The 21,047-nt window shown below is 41.9% G+C and overlaps 1 protein-coding gene across 4 annotated transcripts in view; it reads right to left on the bottom strand.

Annotated features, from left to right (window-relative positions):
- Positions 1 to 2,594: 2,594 nt before the first annotated feature.
- Positions 2,595 to 21,047, bottom strand: part of LOC147117264 (maternal DNA replication licensing factor mcm6-like) — an 88,779-nt gene continuing 70,326 nt past the window's right edge. For 2 of the 4 annotated variants that reach the window (XM_085988083.1, XM_085988084.1), the window contains exons 14-17: positions 18,034 to 18,142; positions 17,175 to 17,360; positions 14,651 to 14,790; positions 2,595 to 7,487 (exon numbers count right to left, since the gene is read on the bottom strand). In XM_085988083.1, coding sequence (XP_085844209.1) covers positions 7,362 to 7,487; positions 14,651 to 14,790; positions 17,175 to 17,360; positions 18,034 to 18,142 — 561 coding nt within the window. In that variant the 3' untranslated portion in view covers positions 2,595 to 7,361. Of the gene's footprint in view, positions 7,488 to 14,650; positions 14,791 to 16,894; positions 17,126 to 17,174; positions 17,361 to 18,033; positions 18,143 to 21,047 lie in introns of those variants that run through there. The other 2 variants (XM_085988085.1, XR_015078406.1) reach the window with 2 other exon arrangements.

Genomic DNA, 21,047 nt, shown 5'->3' with positions numbered 1-21,047 from the left:
TGAAGGGCACGAGATGGCACTCGGGTCTTTGGTCATGGGAAGGGCAAGGCCCAGGAAACTGTAGGGTGCCACCTTTTGCACAATCTACCTCCTTCGACCCTCAGGCATGGATGCGAGGGGGCATAGCTGTCAATTTAATGTTTGCTATTATTTAAATGTTGGTGTTATTATTTCTTGAAATTTAGGTTTGTGACAGAGTAATTACCCATTGCTTTCATATGTATAATCTGTAGTCACTTTAAAGTTTAACTGTTTTTATTACCAATTTAACATTACAACTGTTGAAAAAGTAGATAATAGTTTACATCTTGAATATAAAGTTTTTCTTGCACTAAGAAACCCAAAAAGTCAGTTTAAACTGTTTACATTTTATCAACCAATTTAACATTACAACTGTTTACAAAGTAAAAAATAGCTAGCTAACAATTTGTATTTAAAAGATTAAGAACATCAAAAAAGTACATCAAAGGTCTTTGCTGCTGCAATAAAAGTTCACTTTCATTTTAAATTGTGCGTGTTCGTTTCTGTGCCTTGCTGGGGGGGAGGTAGGAGGCGACGCTATCATCACCTCGTAAACACGTTGGCTCCTAGCTCCTCTTGCAGTGCTGCTCTCGGCAGCACTTGGCCCCTCCCCACCAGGCCTGGCCACAGGGACATCAATGTTGGCAACCTCCATTTCAACAGGAATCTCATCTGCAGGGTTAAAGAACATAAGTAGGAGCAGGAGTAGGCCATACGGCCCCTCGGGCCTGCTCCGCCATTCAATAGGATCATGGCTGATCCGAATCTAGACTCACGTCCACTTCCCTGCCCTCTCCCCGTAACCCCGAATTCCCTTATCTGCTAGGAAACTGTCTCTCAGTTTTAAATTTATTTAATATTGCAGCTTCCACAGCTCTCTGGGGTAGCAAATTCCATAGATTTACTACCCTCTGAGTGAAGAAGTTTCTCATCTCAGTTTTGAAAGGGCAGCCCCTTATTCTAAGATTATGCCCCCTAGTTCTAGTCTCACCCATCGGTGGAAACATCCTCACCGCATCCACCCGATCAAGCCCCCTCACAATCTTATATGTTTCGATAAGATCGCCTCTCATTCTTCTGAACTCCAATGAGTAGAGGCCCAACCTACTCAACCTTTCCTCATACGTCAACCCCCTCATCTCCGGAATCAACCGAGTGAACCTTCTCTGAACCGCCTCGAGAGCAAGTATATCTTTTCTTAAATATGGAAACCAAAACTGCACGCAGTATTCCAGGTGTGGCCTCACCAATACCGTGTAACTGCAGCAAGACTTCCCTGTTTTTATACTCCATCCCCCTTGCAATAAAAGCCAAGATTCCATTGGCCTTCCTGATCACCTGCATACTAACTTTGTGTTTCATGCACCAGGACCCCCAGATCCCTTTGTACTGTAGCACTTTGCAGTTTCTCTCCATTTAGATAATGGGGCAGTAATTCCTCCCCAAACGCGCGAGTACGGAAGGGGTACTCGCGCGTCTGGCCGGAGGAAATGCTGGTTTTCAGCATGCACAGCGCATGCGCTGAAAACTGGCATTTCCTCTCCTCTAACCCAAGAGGTGAAGAGGCTAGCGCGTGCACTGTAGGGGGCAGCGCATGCGTCTTGGATTTCCTGTGTTTTGGGGGATTTGCGCATGTGTAAAGGCCTCCGGTCTTTAAGCTTGTAAAAAGCACACGTAATATTTATTTATTTATTTATTTTTACAGGTAAGTGGTGTTTTAGTGCAATTTAGAATTTTTTTTCCCCCCACAGGTTTATTATTTTAAAGAATCTACAATAAGGTAAGTTTAGTTTTAGACCCTTTTTATTAAAAATTTATTTTTCAAAAAATTGTTTAAATTATTTTTTTTAAACTTATTTATACTTAATTTAATGATTGGGATTTTTTAAAAAATTTTATTTAAAGTTTAAGTAGTGTTTTGGGGTGCAGTACTTCATGAGTTTGACAGTTCTTACACTCAAACTTATGAATGAAGTTTCCCCTCCCCCGATTGGCTGCACAGTGCTCACCTGATCCCAGCCGGCACATCACACTAACTACGCCGCTAGGTCAGGTTAGCACAGCGCGCCGACATCAGAACCGGGCCACTGACAGGAAATCCACTGCGGGCCAGGTTTCAGATGTCGGCGCGCCGGGTAAGTGCACATCGGGGGCTTCCACACGCAGCAAGCCCCCGACACCAAGTTCTGGGCCATTAACTTGCTCTTTGATTTTTTCTGCCAAAGTGCATAACCTCACACTTGCCAATATTATATTCCATCTGCCAAATCTCTGCCCACTCACTTAGCCTGTCTATGTCCTTTTGCAGGTTTTTTAATGTCCTCCTCACTCACTGCTTTCCCTCCCATCTTTGTATCGTCGGCAAACTTGGATATGTTGCACTCGGTCCCTTCCTCCAAATCGTTAATATAGATTGTAAAGAGTTGGGGTCCCAGCACTGACCCTTCTGGAACACCATTAGTTACTGATTGCCAGCCCGAGAACGAACCATTTATCCCAACTCTTTTTTTCTGTTAGATAGCCAATCTTCCACCCATGCCAGTATATTACTCCCAATCCTGTGATTTAAAAAAAAAATCTTGATCAGTAATCTTGTGTGGAACCTTGTCAAATGCCTTTAGGATGTCCAAATACACTACATCCACTGGTTCCTCTTTATCCACCCTGTATGTTACGTCCTCAAAGAATTCGAGCAAATTTGTCAAACGTGACTTCCCCTTCATAAAACCATGCTGACTCTGTCCTACTAAATTATGTTTATCCAAATGCTGTTACTGTTTCCTTAATAAATGGACTCCATCATTTTGCCAACCACCGATGTTAGGCTAACTGGTCTATAGTTTCCAGCTTTGTGTCTACTTCCCTTCTTAAATAAGGGTGTTACATTAGCAGTTTTCCAATCTGCCGGGACCATTCCAGAGTCCAGGGAGCTTTGGAAAATAATCACCAATGCATCCATACTCCCTACCACCACTTCTCTCAAGACCCTAGGATGTAGGCCATTAGATCCCATTATTTTACCGAGTACCATCTCCTTAGTGGTTTTAATAATGTTTAGCTCCACCCCCCACCAATTGCCCCCTGTTTGTCCAGTGTTGGGATATTTTTAGTGTCCTCTACTGTAAAGACTGATACAAAATATTTGTTCAGCGTCTTTGCCATCTCCATGTTCCCCACCACTAGTTTCCCGGTCTTATCCTCTAAGGAACCAACGTTCACTTTAGCTACCTTTTTTCTTTTTATATAGCTGTAGAAACTCTTGCTATCTGAAGCTATGGAATATGGCATCCATGACCTGGTGAATGCAGGTCCTCACAGCGCTCTGGGTGATGTTTAAAATGTCACCGGTGCCTGAATGAAATGACCCGCATGCAAAGAAGTTGAGTGCTGTGGTTACCTTCGTGGACACTGACGAAACAGTGCAGGTCTTCGAGCGTGTTTGAAGGTCATCCTTTAACATGTCGCATAGTCGGCCGATTGCCTCTTTACTAAAGTGCAGCCTCCTGGAGAGAGAAACAGAGTTAATGTTTCAGGTCTGTGGCCCTTCGTCAGAACTTTGAGGAAAGGTCATCGACCTGAAACTGAAGGAATTCTACCTTATAAACTTTTTAGAAAAATACACTACCTTATGAAGGAATTCTACCTTATAAAACTTCTTTAAAAACATGACAAGCTGGATTTGGAAATCCTAGCTATGAAAAAGTTATGGCCTTGTTGAGATAGGACAGTTGTTGGCCCTGAATACTACCTTAAGGAATAATAACTTCTTTAAAACAAAAGATGGATTTTGAAATTTGGAAATCCTAACTATGAAAGAATTCTAGCTGTTGGAACAGGACAGTTGTTGACCCTGAATAAATAACCTTGTTAAAACAGAAGAATTGTTAGCCCCGAATGGGTAACTTATTAAAACAGGACAATGGTCAACCCTGGATAAATGATCTGGATTAAACCTCTTAAGAATGACATATGCCCTATGAACATAAATGGTAAACTTCCAATAATTACTGATGTGGCAGTAAGTGGTGCAGGGATCAGCAGAAAGATGATTAGTGATAATGAACTTGGATCAACAGAAACCTTATGAAATACAACTGAAAGAGAGTATAAATATTGAAGTCTCGAATGAGATAATCAGACTCGCTTTAATCAGGCAAAGCAATTCTCGACTGGAGGCGGCTCTGTAGTGCTTTAGTACCTCAGTGATTGAAGGTAACTGATTCTTGATAGTTGATGGATATCCTGTATAGAAAATTTTAAGAACTGTAATACTGTAGCAAAGTTAAGATTTAAAAGTAAGATTCTATTAAAAATAAGATTGTATTTTTTCTTTAGAACTGATAACGTTGCGATTGACTGATTCACCAACTGTAAATTGCATGTCGGTTCTTTTAATAAATCTCTATATATTTTTAGAATTGTCTCACATTAAGTCTTCTGTATCAAAAACTCACAAACCCAATCTCTGTACATTCTTTGGTGAAGAGGTACATTTCTGAGGGAAGATCTCCGGACCCTTATAATATCCGAGACGTTACAGTCTGGCTAAACTTAATAAAAGTGCCATCTGGAGGACGGCAACATTCTCAGGTTGCTCCTTTCCTTTAGGGAGAGATAGACTGGACCTTTAGACCCAGTTAAGCATCTTTAGGATTTGGCTACCTCAACCATTAGTTGAAAGTGAACATCTGAGAAATACACCTGATCCGGGATAGTCCCAAAGGGGCTAGGACAAGTAACAATCCTTTCAAAATGTTAACTCTGTTTCTCTCTCCTTGATGCTGCCTGACCTGCTGAGTATTCCCAGCATTTCCTGTTATTTTAGATTTCTAGCATCCGCAGTATTTTGCTATTGGATAGAATGCTTACCTTGTCCACAACAAAAGCTCCTCTGTAAAATGCCTATACTCCTCAGAACACCCCAATGCCTCTCTTTTGAGATCCAAAGCACTAAAATATTTAACAAATATGAATAAAAGTGGTTACAAACTAGAGGCTTTGCCCTAAAAACTTTTCACTTTCACAGCTTTTTGAGTCCGGTTTTCCAGTTCACCCACTGACTTAAAGGTCGTCTTCCTGGTTCTTTATCCAAAATGCAGGTTGTACACCTGCTTTTATCTACCATAGCAGTTTTGTACGGAACTGCGTGGCAGTAGTTGGGCAAATAGCTCAACTCTGTCTTCCAAGAAATCCAGCACTGCTGGTGCAAAGTAAAGATTTCTAACGATAGCTTGAAAAAGAACAAGGTTCCTGGTATCGATAATATAACTGCAGAGTTGTTGCAGGCAGGTGAGCAACATACTGTGAAAATGATGCAAGGGCTGATTAACACAATGCATGTAGAGGAAAGGCTTAGGATACAAGAGCAGGGAGGTTGTACTTGAACTGCATAAAACACTAGTCAGGCCATGACTAGAGTACTACGTACATTTCTGGTCACCACATTACAGGAAAGATGCGATTGCACTAGAGGGTACAGAGGAGATTTACAAGGATGTTGCCAGGACTGGAGAATTTCAGCTATGAGGAAAGATTGGATTGACTGGGTTGTTTTCTTTGGAATAGAGGCTGAGGGGACATTTCATTGAGGTGTATAAAATTATGAGGGACCTAGATAGAGTGGATAGGAAGGACCTATTTCCCTTAGCAGGAGGTCAATAACCAGGGGGCATAGATTTAAAGTAATTGGTAGAAGGATTAAAGGGGAGTTGGAGAATCTTTTCATCCAAAGGATGGTGGGGGTCTGGAACGCACTGCCTGGAAGGGTGGTAGAGGCAGAAATGCTCATCACATTTAAAAAGTACTTGGATATGCATGAAGTGCCATATCCTACGCACGGACCAAGAGCTGGATAGCTCTTTTTCAGCTGGCACAGACACAATGGGTTGAATGGCCTCCTTCTGTGCAGTAAATTTCTGATTATATAACATCCATTGTTACAACAACGTCATAGATTTTGGCAGACCTTTGACAGTGTATGGTGAGAAAGAATAGGACATGTCTTGAGGATGTATGGTATTCCTGAGAAACTTATCAAACTGATAGAAAAAAATCTATAACAAGTCCCTGAGCGCTGTTAGAGTGGATAAAAACTAAATGGAATGGCTGATAAACTGGGGTGAGACGAAGATGTACACTCTCGCCTGATTTATTTAATCCAGTACTGAAAATAGAAATGAATCTTGCACTAAAAGATGCTATTAGAGGAGCTTCCTTATATGGCAAGATTTGAAACAATCTGAGATTTACTGATGATATTGACCTTATAGCAACATTTAAAACAGATTTGCAGAAACTAACTGATGAGGTGTGTGTGGAGTAGACAATTTGGATTGCACATTAACAAAAAGACAATAACGGACATGTCATCCAGGAAGATGTACATATTACAGCTGGAGGGAATACAGTCTGACAGGTGGAAATTTTGTCTACCTCGGAGAGTTAGTGGCAGAGAATGGGAGCTATGAAGAAGACATCAAAAGAAAGATCGAATTTGCTTCTGCTGCTTTTGGAAGATTAAAGAGGATATGGAAGGCTAAAGATATTCTTGTAAAAGGAAAAGTAAGTTTATGAAGCGATGGTTATCCCCATACTATATGGATCTGAATTTTGGAACATAAGAAGAGTTGATGAGAAAGAGAGACCAATAGCACAGGTGGGAGCATCCAGGATGCAAAGAATAAAAAACAATATAATAACATGGCTTGGACAAGAATATCCCAGAAAGACGACTTTGATAGTTTGGGCTTGTTTCAAGAATGGAAATAGCTAGAATACATTTCATGGCCCTGCATACAGAGGTACATGGAGCAAGAGCCAAGGATAGACAATGGCAAGAGTGACTTGTCACAGAAAGGGGCACAGATGACTGAAGCAGCCAGGCTAGTTCAGAAGCGACAACGGAGTGAATTCATTCGGCCTCATCGTCGCTGCTGAGCCAATGGAAATTTAGTAGTAAAGTTTTGTATTTTTCCCCGTTAGTTTTGAAAGATATGGAACTATACATTAACAGCAGCTTTAATTTATGAAAACTCAGCCTTTATTTTCTGATATTAAACTAACATATTACACCACTAGTCAGCGGTTACTCTGCCAGTGAAATATTTTATCCTTTTATACACGAGGGATGTTCAGCACCAATCCAGGTTCAAGTACAAAAGTAAAATAGATTAATAGCCAAGTTCCACATCCTATTCAAGAGTCTCAGTACCAGTAGGTTTACCATTGCAATATTAATAGGTGCTTAATATAATTAGTGTTTCAGCACATATGCATTTTAATTAAAGTGCAAGCTTCAAGTGCTAATCATCTGGTAATTAATTTTGAAAATGCAATATCCACTAATCTTCCAGCACATAGTTTGGATTAACTACTAAGAAGGGATCATCTGCTTCAGTGACATCATCCCCTTCTCTAGCCTTTAGCTTCTTCAGTCCAGACTTGGTCAACTCTATCAGAATGTGATCCTAAAAAATAAAAAAACAGCAATGACTTCAACATCCAAAAAATCTTTTCAGCATCTCTACAACCTTATTCAAACAATTCATTGTCTTGGTTCTCAATGTGACAAAAGGTCTTCATTTTGAATATTTTCACTGTATATTATAGATCTTTGTTAAGCAAGGGTATTAAGGGATACGGAACCAAGGTGGAGTGAAGATACAGATCAGCCATGATCTAATTAAATGGCGGAACAGACAAGAGGGGTTGAATGACCGACTCCTGTTCTTGTGCTCCATTGAAATGGTAGAGGAAACGGAGACAGAGTGAAACTTGCCAGGCTTTGCATCAAATTAGGCTCGGAACATTCCATTAAAATAGGCATTTTAATTTTAATATTCCGATTCAAAAGATCTATTACGAGGAAACCCAGTCAAACATATCAACACAAAAAGATGAAATTCCCCAAAATATCTCATGGCACATTCTGGGAAATTTGCCATTTTCTGTTTTTGACTTCATGGGGCAAAATTCAAGGTTGGAGGTGTACCTCCAACCTGGAAAAAAAAATCAGAACCTACCTGCTGGCTCCTGAGCCTGCAGGCGTACGCCTGCGTAAAGGCCCATGGATCCCAGGGACGCAGGCAGGCCTGGTCAGCCAATTTGAAAGGGAATTCTTCATTTGCTTATGGGGATTCCATTTACAAACGGAATCCTTATAAGCATACAAGAAATCCCCAAATAAATAATTGACAACTGAAATAAAAATGCTCCCATGTTCAAAATTAATTAAAAGCCCCTTTAATTAAGCATTTAAAATAAGTCATTTTTTGAAAAATAATTTTAAACATTTTAATCCGAGCCAAAATTCACAAACTAATTTTAAATGCTTTTGTATGTTTTAATCATTTTTTAAATTTTAATTTAACATTTATTTTAACCCTAATGCTGGAAAAAGCAGGCCCTATGCTTGCTTTTACCAGCTGTAAGGGTTTCGTGGGCATTTGCTGGACAGTAGTTGGGCAAACAGCGAACCTTGACAGAGCACAAGTTCCGGGTTTTCGCGCATGTGGAAATCCGGAACTTGTGGGGCCCTTTACAAGGCTTCCGACGGCATACCCCGCCATCGGCACCGTAATTTCAGGCCCCATGTCTTTGATTTTAAATGCTATTAATTATAACTGTCTTTACAAATAAGTAAAAATTGAAAACTTGTGTACAAAGTATATTTTGTTTTTATCCTTGCACAACGAGCAATCTCCCGTGGGCAGTAGCCTTCAGTTTTGGGAATTGATCTGCAAACATGGAAACTCTAGTGCCATGTAGACACAGAGGGGGGGGAAATTGGCTCATGCCCCCTTTGGGGCGATAACTTCGCTGGGGCGCTACTTTCATTGCCCCGAAAAAGTTAGTGCCCCCGCGCCCGATATTCAATGGTAGCACCCCAAGCAGGAAGCAGGGGGCTTCTGGAAGCGCTACCCCTCCCACTTGGGGCGCTCCCATTGAATATCGCGGCATTACATACAACAGTGCCACGCGCTTCGACACGTAGCACTGCAGGCCTCCCTCTCCTGATTAAAGGGGAGGGGCCTGGCGCAGTGCACACCAGGGGCCCTGCTGGACCACTGGGGAGCAGGGTGCCGGCAAAAGAGCCCAACACTCAAAAGGAGTGCCGGGCTGACTGATTGTGGCCGACACCCCACAGGAGGCGGCGAGAGCAGGCAGGTGCTGGCAGGCAGCCCCAAAAAAAATATGGCCGCCCGGCACCTGCCCTTTAATCATCACCGCCCCGGCCGCAAAAATGCCCCCCCCCACCGACCCTGTCGGACATAGCGTCTGGCCATAGGTCAGGGGGCGCGAGCCAAGTTTGCGGCCGGGGTGCTGTGCATGGCGATGACGTCATTGCCATAGGTGCAGCGCCATGGGGCACTACCGGCTACTGCCCTACTGAATTTCGTGGAATGTTTTAGTGGTGCTGTGCCCAGGTGCTAGTTGCTTTGCACTCCATTATATATATATATATTTAAAAAACTTGGGGGTGTGGCAAACAGCGAGGATGATACCAATCGACTGCAACAGGACATAGAAAGGCTAGCAGAATGGGCAGACAAGTGGCAGATGGAATTTAATACAGAAGTGTGAGGTGATGCATTTTGGCAGAAGGAACAGGGAGAGGCAATATACACTTAATGGCACAGTTTTAAAGAGTGTGCAGGGACAGAGGGACCTGGGAGTTAATCTGCATAGGTACCTGAAGGTGGCAGGACATTGAGTGGTTAGCAAAGCATATGGGATCTTGGGCTTCATAAATAAAAGGTATTAAGTACAAAAGTAGAGAAGTTATGCTGAACCTTTATAAAGTGCTGGTTAGGCCACAACTGGAGTATTGCATCCAGTTCTGGTCACTACACTTTAGAAAGGATGTGAAGGCCCTTGAGGGGGTGCAGAGATTTACCAGAATTGTTCTGGGGATGGGGGATCTCAGCTACAAAGACAGGTTGGAGAAGCTGGATTTGTTTTCATTAGAGCAAAGGAGGTTGAGGGGCAATTTGATAGAAGTGTACAAGATTATGACTAGTTGATGGCACAAGGACTAGGGGACACAGATTTAAGGTTTTGGGCAAGAAATACAGGGGGGACGTGAGGAAAAACATTATGCAGCGAGTGGTGATGACCTGGAATTCGCTGCCGACAGAAGTGGTGGAAGCCGAGACACACAATGGCCCGAATTTTCCGATCCCTATGGGTGTGCACGAGGTATGTACACACCCCTAGGGACCTCGCAAGTGCCAGTTTCAGGCATGTGAAGCACATGCGCTGAAAACCGGCACTTCCGATCTGTCAAGAATCCTCTTGACAGATTGCACGCCTGCCCTGGAGAAGGGCCTCTGCGGGTGGAGAGTTCTGCTTTCTGCAGAACCTCCGCCCGCTGAAATCCCTTAAAAATCTTATGCCTGGTAAAAGCAGGCGTAAGGCCTGCTTTTACCAGCACAAGAATTTAAAAAAGTAAAAAAAAGTTTTCCCCCCACTCATTTTTAAATTTAAAAATACTTTTTAAAAAAGTTTATTTTTAGCCCTGTAAAAAACAAATTTTTTTCTTCAGAAAATTAAATTGTTTAAAATATTTAATTTAATTTTAAAAAAGGTGATTTAAAAAAAAAAAATTATTCAATGTTTTGATGTGTTTTTTCAGTGTTCCCCATTCATACTATTGACAGGTCTAAGCTGTCACAAGTGTGAAGGGGGATTCCCTTCTCCCATTGGTTCCCCATGGCCCACGTGATCCCAGGGAAGCTTGCGATCTGCATGCGCCCCTGGGATACCTGGGCCCTGCACATTTCATCATGGAGAGGCCCAGGAGCGGAAATGGCCCTCAGGTAAGGGTGTAGATTTTTTCCAGATCGGAGGCCTCCGCACGCAGGATGCCGCCGATCGGAAAATACGGGCCATTGTTTTCAAGGGAAGACTGGATAGGCTCTTGAGGGAAATACATTTGCAGGGCTTCAGGGATAGAGCAGGGGAATGGGACTGACTGGATTGCTCTACAGAGAGCTGGCGTGGACTCGATAGGCCGAATGGCCTCCTTCTATGACACTGACGTTTTATTAAAACAGTGGAAAATGGGTTTATCAAAAATAAGCATTTTTAATAAGGGTGCCCAATTCTCCACCTGCGAGTAACCGGATTTTAAAAAAATCACTGAAAATGACTTAAATGCACTGTACTGAGCCATTTAACAGTTTTATTGGTGTACACTAGTCAGTTTCTTAGCAAATTAAATATTTTTTGATATAAAAAAACTTTTAAAATGTGCCTATGTGCTGAGGAAAATGGGCACAATTTGAAGAGCCTTACCCAATCAGCGCAATTGGTGGAATCTTGCAATTTCAGCTGGGACATGGCTAGTTTTATGGGCAGGGCCTGTTTGGGCAAACTGAATCTTGAACCAACATAAAAGATTGCGGAAAATATGAGCACAAGTGTTCTGGGGCGTAACTCGCGTTTTAAATTTCCCGCTCTTTTGCGCTGGTTTAGCCAATTCCACTGGAATCTGGGCACAAAACGAGCAGAATCTCTACCCCATGATGTTAAAGTGGCAGCACATGGCTCATCCCAGAAGTCCACTACTTTCTCCATGGTATTGCCAGAAACAGCAAAATTTCACCGTAACAATTGCCATGACTACCAGGAATTTTTTTTTATTTTTTTATATCACCTCTATACTTACCACCGAGACAAAAATAGGTCACAGTTTTAAAACTTGAAGAGGGGAGGAAAGAGTTCCACTCGCCTGTAATTTTATCTTTTCAAGTTTTCTATTTAAAATACAACTGTGAGCTTACTGCTTTAAAATCCAAGATCTGTTTTTATTAAAACAAAGGCACTATTGCTTTCCAAATTGTTTTGGATCTTTTAATCACTTGATTGCAGTTATCACACTAGATAAAGATGTACTTCAATTTTACTTGGGAGCAGAGCCAGCGGACCTGGGCGGAACCGGAGCAGCAGCAGAATAGAGCGCGGCGAGAGGAGGTCCGAGAGCAGAGGCAGCGGAACCGGAGCAGCAGCAGAATAGAGCGCGGCGAGAGGAGGTCCGAGAGCAGAGCCAGCAGGGGAGGAGCAGTGAGGCTCCAATTCAGTAACAAAAAAATTAAAGTGTGAAATCACAGGTAAGCGATTGGTGGTGAGTATTTCTTCTCTTTGGACTGAGGGCCAAGTTACAGTAAAGACCTATAGCATATAACTAACTAAATTTATTTAAATAAATTAAACAAGGTTATTACCTAGATTAAAAACTATAAATAGACAATTGATTGATATTCATGCAATTAATTAAATAAAATACAATAGTGATGGCAGGGCAAGTGATGTGTTGCTGCTGTAGCATGTGGGAGATGGTGGACACCAGTGTGATCCAGGGTGACCACATCTGCAGTAAGCGTCTGCAGTTCGAGGAACTTCGGCTCAGAGTTGATGAGCTGGAGTCCGAGCTACAGACATTGCAATACATCAGGGGAGGGAGAAAGTTACCTGGACACTTTCTTCCAGGAGGCAGTCACACCCTTTAGGTTAAATACTTCTGATTTGGCCCGTGGTCAGGGACAGGAGTGTGACTGCGAGTGAGGCAGGTATGGGGATCCAGGAGGTAGCATTGGAGGAGCCTCAGCCCTTGCACTTGTCCAACAGTTACGAGGGCAGAGACTGCAGGAGAGGATGAGCAAACTGACCACAGCACAGTGGTACAGGGGGCCATTCAAGTGGGGGGTGTAAAAAGGAATGTCGTAGTGGTAGGAGACAGTATAGTTAGGGGGATAGATACTGTTCTCTGCAGCCGAGAGCGATTAGGAACCAACGACATAGGTAAGACTAAAAGAGGTTCTGCTGAGGGAGTATGAGCAGCTGGGGTCTAAATTAAAAAGCAGAACCACAAAAAGGTAATAATCTCTGGATTACTACCTGAGCCACGAGCAAATTGGCATAGGGTCAATAAGATCAGAGTTTTGAATGTGTGGCTCAAGGATTGGGTTTCGATTCATGGGGCACTGCCGCCAGTACTGGGGAAAGAGGAAGCTGTTCCGTTGGGACAGCCTTCACTTGAACCATGCTGTGACCAGTGTCCTGGCGAATCGAATAACTAGGGTGGTAGATAGAGCTTTAAACTAAATAGTGGGGGGGAGGGTTCAAGCGAGGGGAAGTTTAGAAAAGTTAAAGAGAAAGGACAGGGCAATAGTGCAGGGTAGCGATATGGACAATGAAAACCAGTGTGTAACAGGAAGGGACAGAGCGTACAAACATAAGAGTGCACTAGCAATAAGTTCAGAGTAGGGAAAAATGAGAGACAAAATTAAAGGCTCTTTATCTGAATGCACACAGCATTCATAACAGGATAAATGAATTGACGGCACAAATAGAAATAAATGGGTATGATCCAATAACCATCACAGAGTCGTGGTTGCAATGTGACCAAGGCTGGGAACTGAATATTCAGGGGTATTTGAAATTTCGGAAGGATGGACAGAAAGGAGGAGGTGGTGGGGTAGCTCTGTTAATAAAGGATGAGATCAGTACAATAGTGAGAAATGATCTTGGCTCGGAAGTTCCAGATGTAGAATTAATTTGGGTGGAGGTAAAAAATAGTAAGGGAAAGGCGACACTGGTGGGAGTAGTCTATAGGCCCCCTAACAGTAGCTACACTATAGGACAGTGTATAAATCAAGAAATAATGGTGTGTAAGAAAGGTACTGCAATAATCGTGGGTGATCTTAATTTTCAAATAGATTGGACAAATCAAATTGGCAAAAGCAGCCTTGAGGAAGAGTACAGAGAGTGTATTTCACACAGTTTCTTGGAACAATATGTTGTGGAACCGACCAGGAAACAGGCTATTTTAGATCTAGTAATGTGGAATGAACCAGGAATAATTAATAATCTCATAGTAAAGGATCCTCTAGGGAAGAGTGATCTTAACATGATAGAATTCCTCATTCAGTTTGAAAGTGAGAAACTTGGGTCTGAAACTAGAGTATTAAACTTATGATCTCATTAAATAGCGGAGCAGGCTCGAGGGGCCGAATGGCCAGATCCTGCTCTTATTTATGCTCTTATGTAAAGCAGATTTGTGGCATGTCACCAGTGGCATATGTGTGCACAATACTGCACAGATCTTTTCAGACTTTAATCCACTAATTGTTAAGTCAAAAGTCAAGAGTTCCTCTTTCATAAGTGTGCTTCTGTGACTGTAGTTTGGTTAACCAGAAAATATGACAACAAACTAATTAGCAAAGAACATAGCAAGTGGCAACCTGGATAGCTACAATGACCAGTCGCTGAAATTCCTCTTCAGGAGCCTGCAAATCTTAGCTGGCATATCTTGAGAAAATAGGAAAATTAGATACCAAAACACTCTCCTCCTCGGTGCCCCCTCTGGGTCCATTATCTTTGTGTGCAGAGTGTAACAGTCTTTGAACAGAGGATAGCCCAACAGAGGATAGAGGTGGCTGGGGTTGAGAAAAATTCCACATTTTTAAAAAGTAAAAACTACAATTTCCTTTGTGCTTTTGATCCAACAGTTGTAAAGCAGTCTTAAGGAGACTCTATGCAAGAATGTGTCTATAGAACCGACTAGGTTCCTCCAAACTCAGTCTGAAAACTGACAATTAATAATCTGCTATATGAAACAAACTCTCACATTGTGAATCAGTCGGTGAATAACCTTTTCAATAAGCGTCTTCTTCAAAATCAGTTCAGCCTCTGTTTCAATCTCGCTTTCCATTTCCTTTAGGTACCAATTTATAAGGTCACTTTTTCGCACAGCCACATCTCCTTCCACTATAATAAAGCAGAACTAATTTAGAACAGCATTTCTGAAATATATCTTTTCAGAAATTGTGATCCTAGGTTAGAGTCCCACATGTTGACATTGCATTTCACCCAGCATATTTATAGCATACAGGTACAGCCAACAATTACCAACAATGTCCTGCAAAGGAAATCAGGCTTTTTGAAGACATGAAATGATCTGCCGAGATGCTCAAAGGTTCTCACGGTCATATAGAGAAGGTTTTCTCCTAATAATTTTGATGATTGTCTTGCTGCAAAGCACGTGGTGCTCATCATCTTGCAATAGAAGATACCAAGAGCCTAACGGTCAGAAGTAAATTGGAACACACGTACACACAAAATATCATAGCCTCGTAACAATTTTTAAACCAAGAGGTCAGGTAAACATACAGTTACAAATTTTGGATTTGCATTAGATATTCTCTCAGTGACAGCAATCTTTCCCAGAAGTAGACCCCACATCCCTTACGAGCAGCAGTTAGCATTTACTGCCCAATATCTAGTAATACAACAGCGTGTCATGAGGATCGCAACAATGAAATCTCTTGCTGTGCGCACTGGATTCTGTAATCTCACACATCTCGCTTGCAACACTCGTGTCTTCTGAAAGGTGAACAGAAACATTCTAAGGAGACGGGGAAAATGGTGATCCAACAGGGGGTTTATTTTACATGAACAAGCAGAAACATGATGAATTTCAATCCATTTCATACTGCTCTTTGTAACATAAAAAATAAACACCACACTATCCCAGTTAGCAGGATAAATTCACTATGGTCTAGCAAAATCGAGCCAGACTAATCAGCTCTAACCTTGGGAAAAGACAGAATTTCTACTTCAAATTTCAGTAGACTGTTGTGTTCCAGCTAGGCAAGACAACAAGACTTGACACCTGACCCTTCCCCAGCTTTCCATGTTGGGGAGTGGCCAGTTAAGCTGTCAACTATACCTGCTACTGCCCTCCTAGGTGTGAGCTCCTGGCAGATCCTATCACCCCACCTCCTAGGTTTAATTAATGTAGCTAATCCAAAATGTGAATGGTATTGGAATATCTTAATGAACCCCATTGTATCCAGTTGATGCGGTAAGAAACATATTGGGCCAGAAATTCAGGTCTCCATGGGTGAGTACGCACAGTGTACTTACCCATAGGCCCAACAAAAGTGCCGGTTTCGTGCATGCGCTGGAAACCGGAACTTCCGTTCCCTTGAAGGAAGGTGTTCAGAGTTCAAACGCGTGGGTCGGAGAGGCAGCGCAATGACCTTGAACTTCCGTTTTTTTTTTTTTTAAAAACAGGTTTCTCCGGGAGGGTAAGTCTCTAGCAGCTGAGCGTTTAAAAAGCAGTCGCAAGGCCTGCTTTTAACAAGGTAAGTGGTGAATTAAGTAAAATTAAAAAGATTTTTTCCACAGGTTTATTATTTTTAAATACTTTGAAGAAAGGCAAGTTTATTTTTAGCCCCATTAAAAACTAAATTAATTTTTTCAAAAATTTAAATTGTTTAAAATAGTTATTATGTAATTTATAGTTATTTTAAAAATGTGATTTAAAAAAAAAAAAATTTGAAGTTTTACTTACGTTTTGGGGCCGATCTCTATTCATAGATTTGACAGGTCTTCCCGTCAAATTTATGAATGGAGATTCCCTGCTACGATTGGCTCTCCATGGCCCATGTGATCCCAGGGGACACTTCGAACTAACTGCGCCCCTGGGATACGCAAGCACTGTGCGCCGGCAGCTGGAGGAGGCCCAGGATCGGAATCCCACGCGGGCCCACAACACAACGGCAGGCGCACTAGGTAAGTGCAGGTCAGGGGCTTGCACCCGCAGGAAGCCTCCGACCCAAATTTCTGGGCCATTTTCTCTAGCTGCTTCATCTGGATGGAATCTGCATTCTCAGAACCTCAGTGTTGAATTTAACTTAATGGCACAATCTTCATGTAAATCAATCCAAACTCCCCTGGACCAAATAGTTAAAAGCTATGAATTGCGATATGCACGTATCTTAATTCACTAATCTTGACTCTTCAATATCAGCTTGTAAAGAAAAAAAAACATCCAAAGCACTGGATGCCATTTGAAAGGAAAGAATACCTAATCACTTTGGCCCTTATGTGGGTAATCTAGTGGTTATGATACGGATACCATCCCAACTTGGACATACATCATCATTCCTTCATTGTCACTGGGTCAATATCCTGGAACTCCATATCTAGCACCATTGTGGGAACACCATTAGAAGAACTGCAACAGTTCAAGGAGAAGGCCCACCAGCACCTTTTCAGGGAAACTAGGGCTGGGCAATAAAGGCGACATTGCCACATCCTAAGAATTAAAAAAAAAACATATTACAAAAACACGCATCTGTACATACCTCCCTCTATCTTTTGCATATATAGGACTAGCAGGTTAGAAATATTCCTGTATTCAGTAAATGACATTTTTAGCGCAGCAGGCTTTGCGTCAGGTCTCTCTACTGCAGGAACGTGTTGCCTCATCTCCACATCCTCATCAGCGTTTACAGCGTTGTTGTCCACACTATTGTCAATTGCATGATCAGCTAAGAGGAAACAACAGTATGTAAGGTAGTGCCAGTAAAGATATGCAGGACCTGTAACTAAACACTGCTGTAAATGAAACGCTTGTGCCTTTCAAAAAAGTCAAACTTTCAACCCTCAATATTAACCACTACTGGCATTTTATTCAATCATCTTCACCCTCATTATTGACTTTCTCCTTTGCTCAAGATGATTAATCTGGCTGGAATATGGTTCTATTGGTGCCAGGAACCCTCCAGTATATCATCCAAGTGGCGATTGTTTATGTCAACAGACTAAATCTTTGTCCAACATTTAGCAAGTCTCCCTGAATATCAGTGGTGTGAACAATGCTGATATTCCCTCTCAACACCTCCAGCCCACCCCCCCCCCCCAAACCAGCCCAGAGACACTGAAGCCAATTATAATTCTCTTGTCAAAACTCAGCAGTGACTACCAGGAATTTAAACTGGGACAGACCAGAATTAAGGGCTGTATGGTTCACTACTAAACCAGACATTTACTGTTTTCAGCACAAATTTTTCAGTTTAATTCTGTTAAATGTCTGGATGAAAATCACAAAAGCAGTGACAGAAAATTAGTTTTCACTTCTTCCTTACACAGAACAATCCCCAAGTTAAAACAGAATGCTCTCTTCAGAGATAAACAAGGTAAATAGAGCAATGAAATTCACACCATTTGGTTCATTTTCTTCTTCTTGATCAAAGTTGACATCTGGAGTCTCCACCTGAATAATTGACTTGTTCAGCAGTCGGAATGCCTCTTTAACATGCTTTGGCTGTACCTGGACACAGAATACAAAATTAGCCTTCTCTTCCAGGAACTGAAACATCTCTGGAGAGAACAGAAAAGTTAGCTTTTCAGGTGCAACCCTGCATCAGAGCCTTCACTTCAGTGATGTAGCTAAATTGCTACTGGGTAATCTAATTGATTATTAGTTGGCCTTCCATGAATATAAATCATGCGAGAAAAGTGACACAAATCAAACAGTATGGTGTATTAACAAGTAAAAACTCAGCATCAAAATGGTTACTATTCCAATAAATGATTGCTCAAAAGCAGGAGATGCACCACTGCAAACATCACCTTCATCTATAGTATTTGAATTTAATGCACATCATTCAAGTTTTCCTATATTACATTCTTTGAAGGAGCTGAAATATCCCTTGTGGTATTTCACATGCAATTGAATTCATAATATTTCTAACCATGTTATAACAACATAAAAAGGGATTGGTTTTAATGCAGGACATTAAGCAAAAGATCAATCAAATTGGGAAGTTATAAATGCAAAACTCAGAATTACATAGAAATTACAACACAAAACAGGCCACTCGGCGCAACCAGTCCGTGTTGGTATTTATCCTGCACACAAGCAGTAGTCTTATACCTACGTGCCCATGCTGTTGGCATATCCCTTTATTCCTTTTTCATCCTACCAGCTATCTACCTATTCATGGTCTCCGGTTTAATCACCAACTCCAGTCATGCATTCCACAAGCCTCACAACCCTCTAAATAAAGTTTCCCCCACTCTCTGTCCTAAATCGCTTCCATTTAATCTCATATTTAAGTCCCTTCATTTTACACCTCTCAATCACTGGAAACAGTTTGATTCTATCTACTCTACAAATACATTTTAGACACTTGTAATCAATCATCCCAATTTTTCCAAATCTTTCTTCACATTTCTTCATACCAGGCAGCATCCAAGTGAATACCCTCTCCATTGCCTCAACTTATAATGTGGAGCCCAAAACTGTACGCAGTACTAAAAACTTTGACAATTTATTGTCCTTTGAAAAATAATGAAAAGTAAAGCACATTGCTACTGTTAGTGTGGCAATCCTAGATGGATTGCATCAGTGATAAAAGATACAAGTCCAACAGAAGTATCATCTTTTACTTTTTGACAGGAACGGATTGAAATGCATTTGTTAACAATATTTCTACAAGAGTCCCGACCTACTATGAAAAAAAAAACACTTTCCCACCCGACCCGCCACCAATCCCGCCCGCCAACACCCCCAGAAAAGTTTATTCCATGGGTTTCAACTTTGCTGGCAAGCCTATCAGCCACCTTTTGGAAGTCCATATACACCACATCAACTGCATTGCCCTCATCAACCCTCTTACCTCATCAAAAAACTCGATCAAGTTAAACATGATTTGCCTTCAATAAAATCCACACTTGTCCAAGTGACTTAACTTTGTCCCTGATTATCATTTCTAAAAGATTCCCCACTACTGAGGTTAAACTGACTGGCCTCTAATTGCTGGGTTTAGCCTTGCACCCTTTTTTGAACAAGGGAGTAACATTTTCAATTCTCCAATCCTCTGGCACCATCCCCATATCCAAGGAGGATTGGAAGATTATGGTGAGTACCTCCGTGATTTCCTCCTTAACCTCCCTCAGCATTCAAGGATGCATCCCATCTGGTCCTGGTGACTTATCAACTTTAAGTACAGATACCTTGCTAATAGCTCCTCTATCAATTTTTATCTCATGCAGTTTCTTCACTATCTCCTCTTGCTCTATGACTTTGGCAGCATCTTCTTCCTTGGTGAAGACAGATGCAAAGTACTCAGTTAATTCCTCAGCCATGCCCTCTGCCTCCATGCATAGGTCTCCTTTTTGGTCCCTAATTGGCCCCACCCCTCTTCTTACTACCTGTTTATTATTTATATGCCTACAGAAGACCTTTGAATTCCCTTTTGTTAGCTGCCTATCTATTCTCATACTCTCTCTTTGCCCCTCTTATTTTCTTTTTCACTTCCCCTCTGAATTTTCTATATTCAGCCTAATTATCACTTGCATTTTAACCGGACATTTGTCACGCACACCCTTTTTCTGCTTCACCTCACTATCTCCTTCTTCATCCAGGGAGCTCTGGTTTTGGTTGCCCTACCTTTCCCCCTCATGGGAATGTTCCTCAACTGTACCAGAACCACCTCCCCTTTACAGTTTTGCCTGCCAATCTTTGATTTCAATTTACCTGGGTCAGATACGTTCTCAACCCACTGAAATATGCCTTTCTCCAATTTAAAAAAAAAAAAAAAAAATTGTTTATGGATGTGGGCGTCACTGGCAAGGCCAGCATTTATTGCCCATCCCTAATTGCCCTTGAGAAGGTGGTGGTGAGCCGCCTTCTTGAACAGCTGCAGTCAGTGTGTTGAAGGTGCTCACACAGCGCTGTTAGGTAGGGCGTTCCAGGGTTTTGACCCAGCGACAATGAAGGATCGGCGATATACTTCTAAGTCAGGATTGTGTGTGGCTTCGAGGGGAAGTTAGAGGTGGTGGTCTTCCCATGCGTCTGCTGCCCTTGTCCTTCTAGGTGGAAGAGGTTGCGGGTTTGGGAGGTGCTGCCATAGAAGCCTTGGCGAGTTATTTTTACTCTAGATTGCTCACTGTCCTTTTCCATAGCTAATCTAAACCTTATGATACTATGATCACTGTTCCCTAAATATTCCTTTACTGACACTTGATCCACTTGACCCACCTCATTCCCCAGAACCAGATTCAGCAATGTCTCCTTCCTCGTTGGCCCGGAAACGTACTGATCAAGAAAGTTCTCATGAACACACTTCAGAAATTCTTCCCCATCTCTGCCCTTTACACTATTATCCCAGTCTATATTAAGATAATTGACATCCCCCATTATTAGTACTCTATAGTTCTTGCACCTCTAA

The sequence above is a fragment of the Somniosus microcephalus genome, chromosome 5 (genome assembly GCF_052327205.1).
Source record: "Somniosus microcephalus isolate GS21.2 chromosome 5, FLI_Smic_1.0, whole genome shotgun sequence".
Classification (NCBI taxonomy): Eukaryota; Metazoa; Chordata; class Chondrichthyes; order Squaliformes; family Somniosidae; genus Somniosus; species Somniosus microcephalus.
Note: the sequence above shows the minus strand (reverse complement) of the source record. Positions and strands in the feature narration are given on the sequence as shown.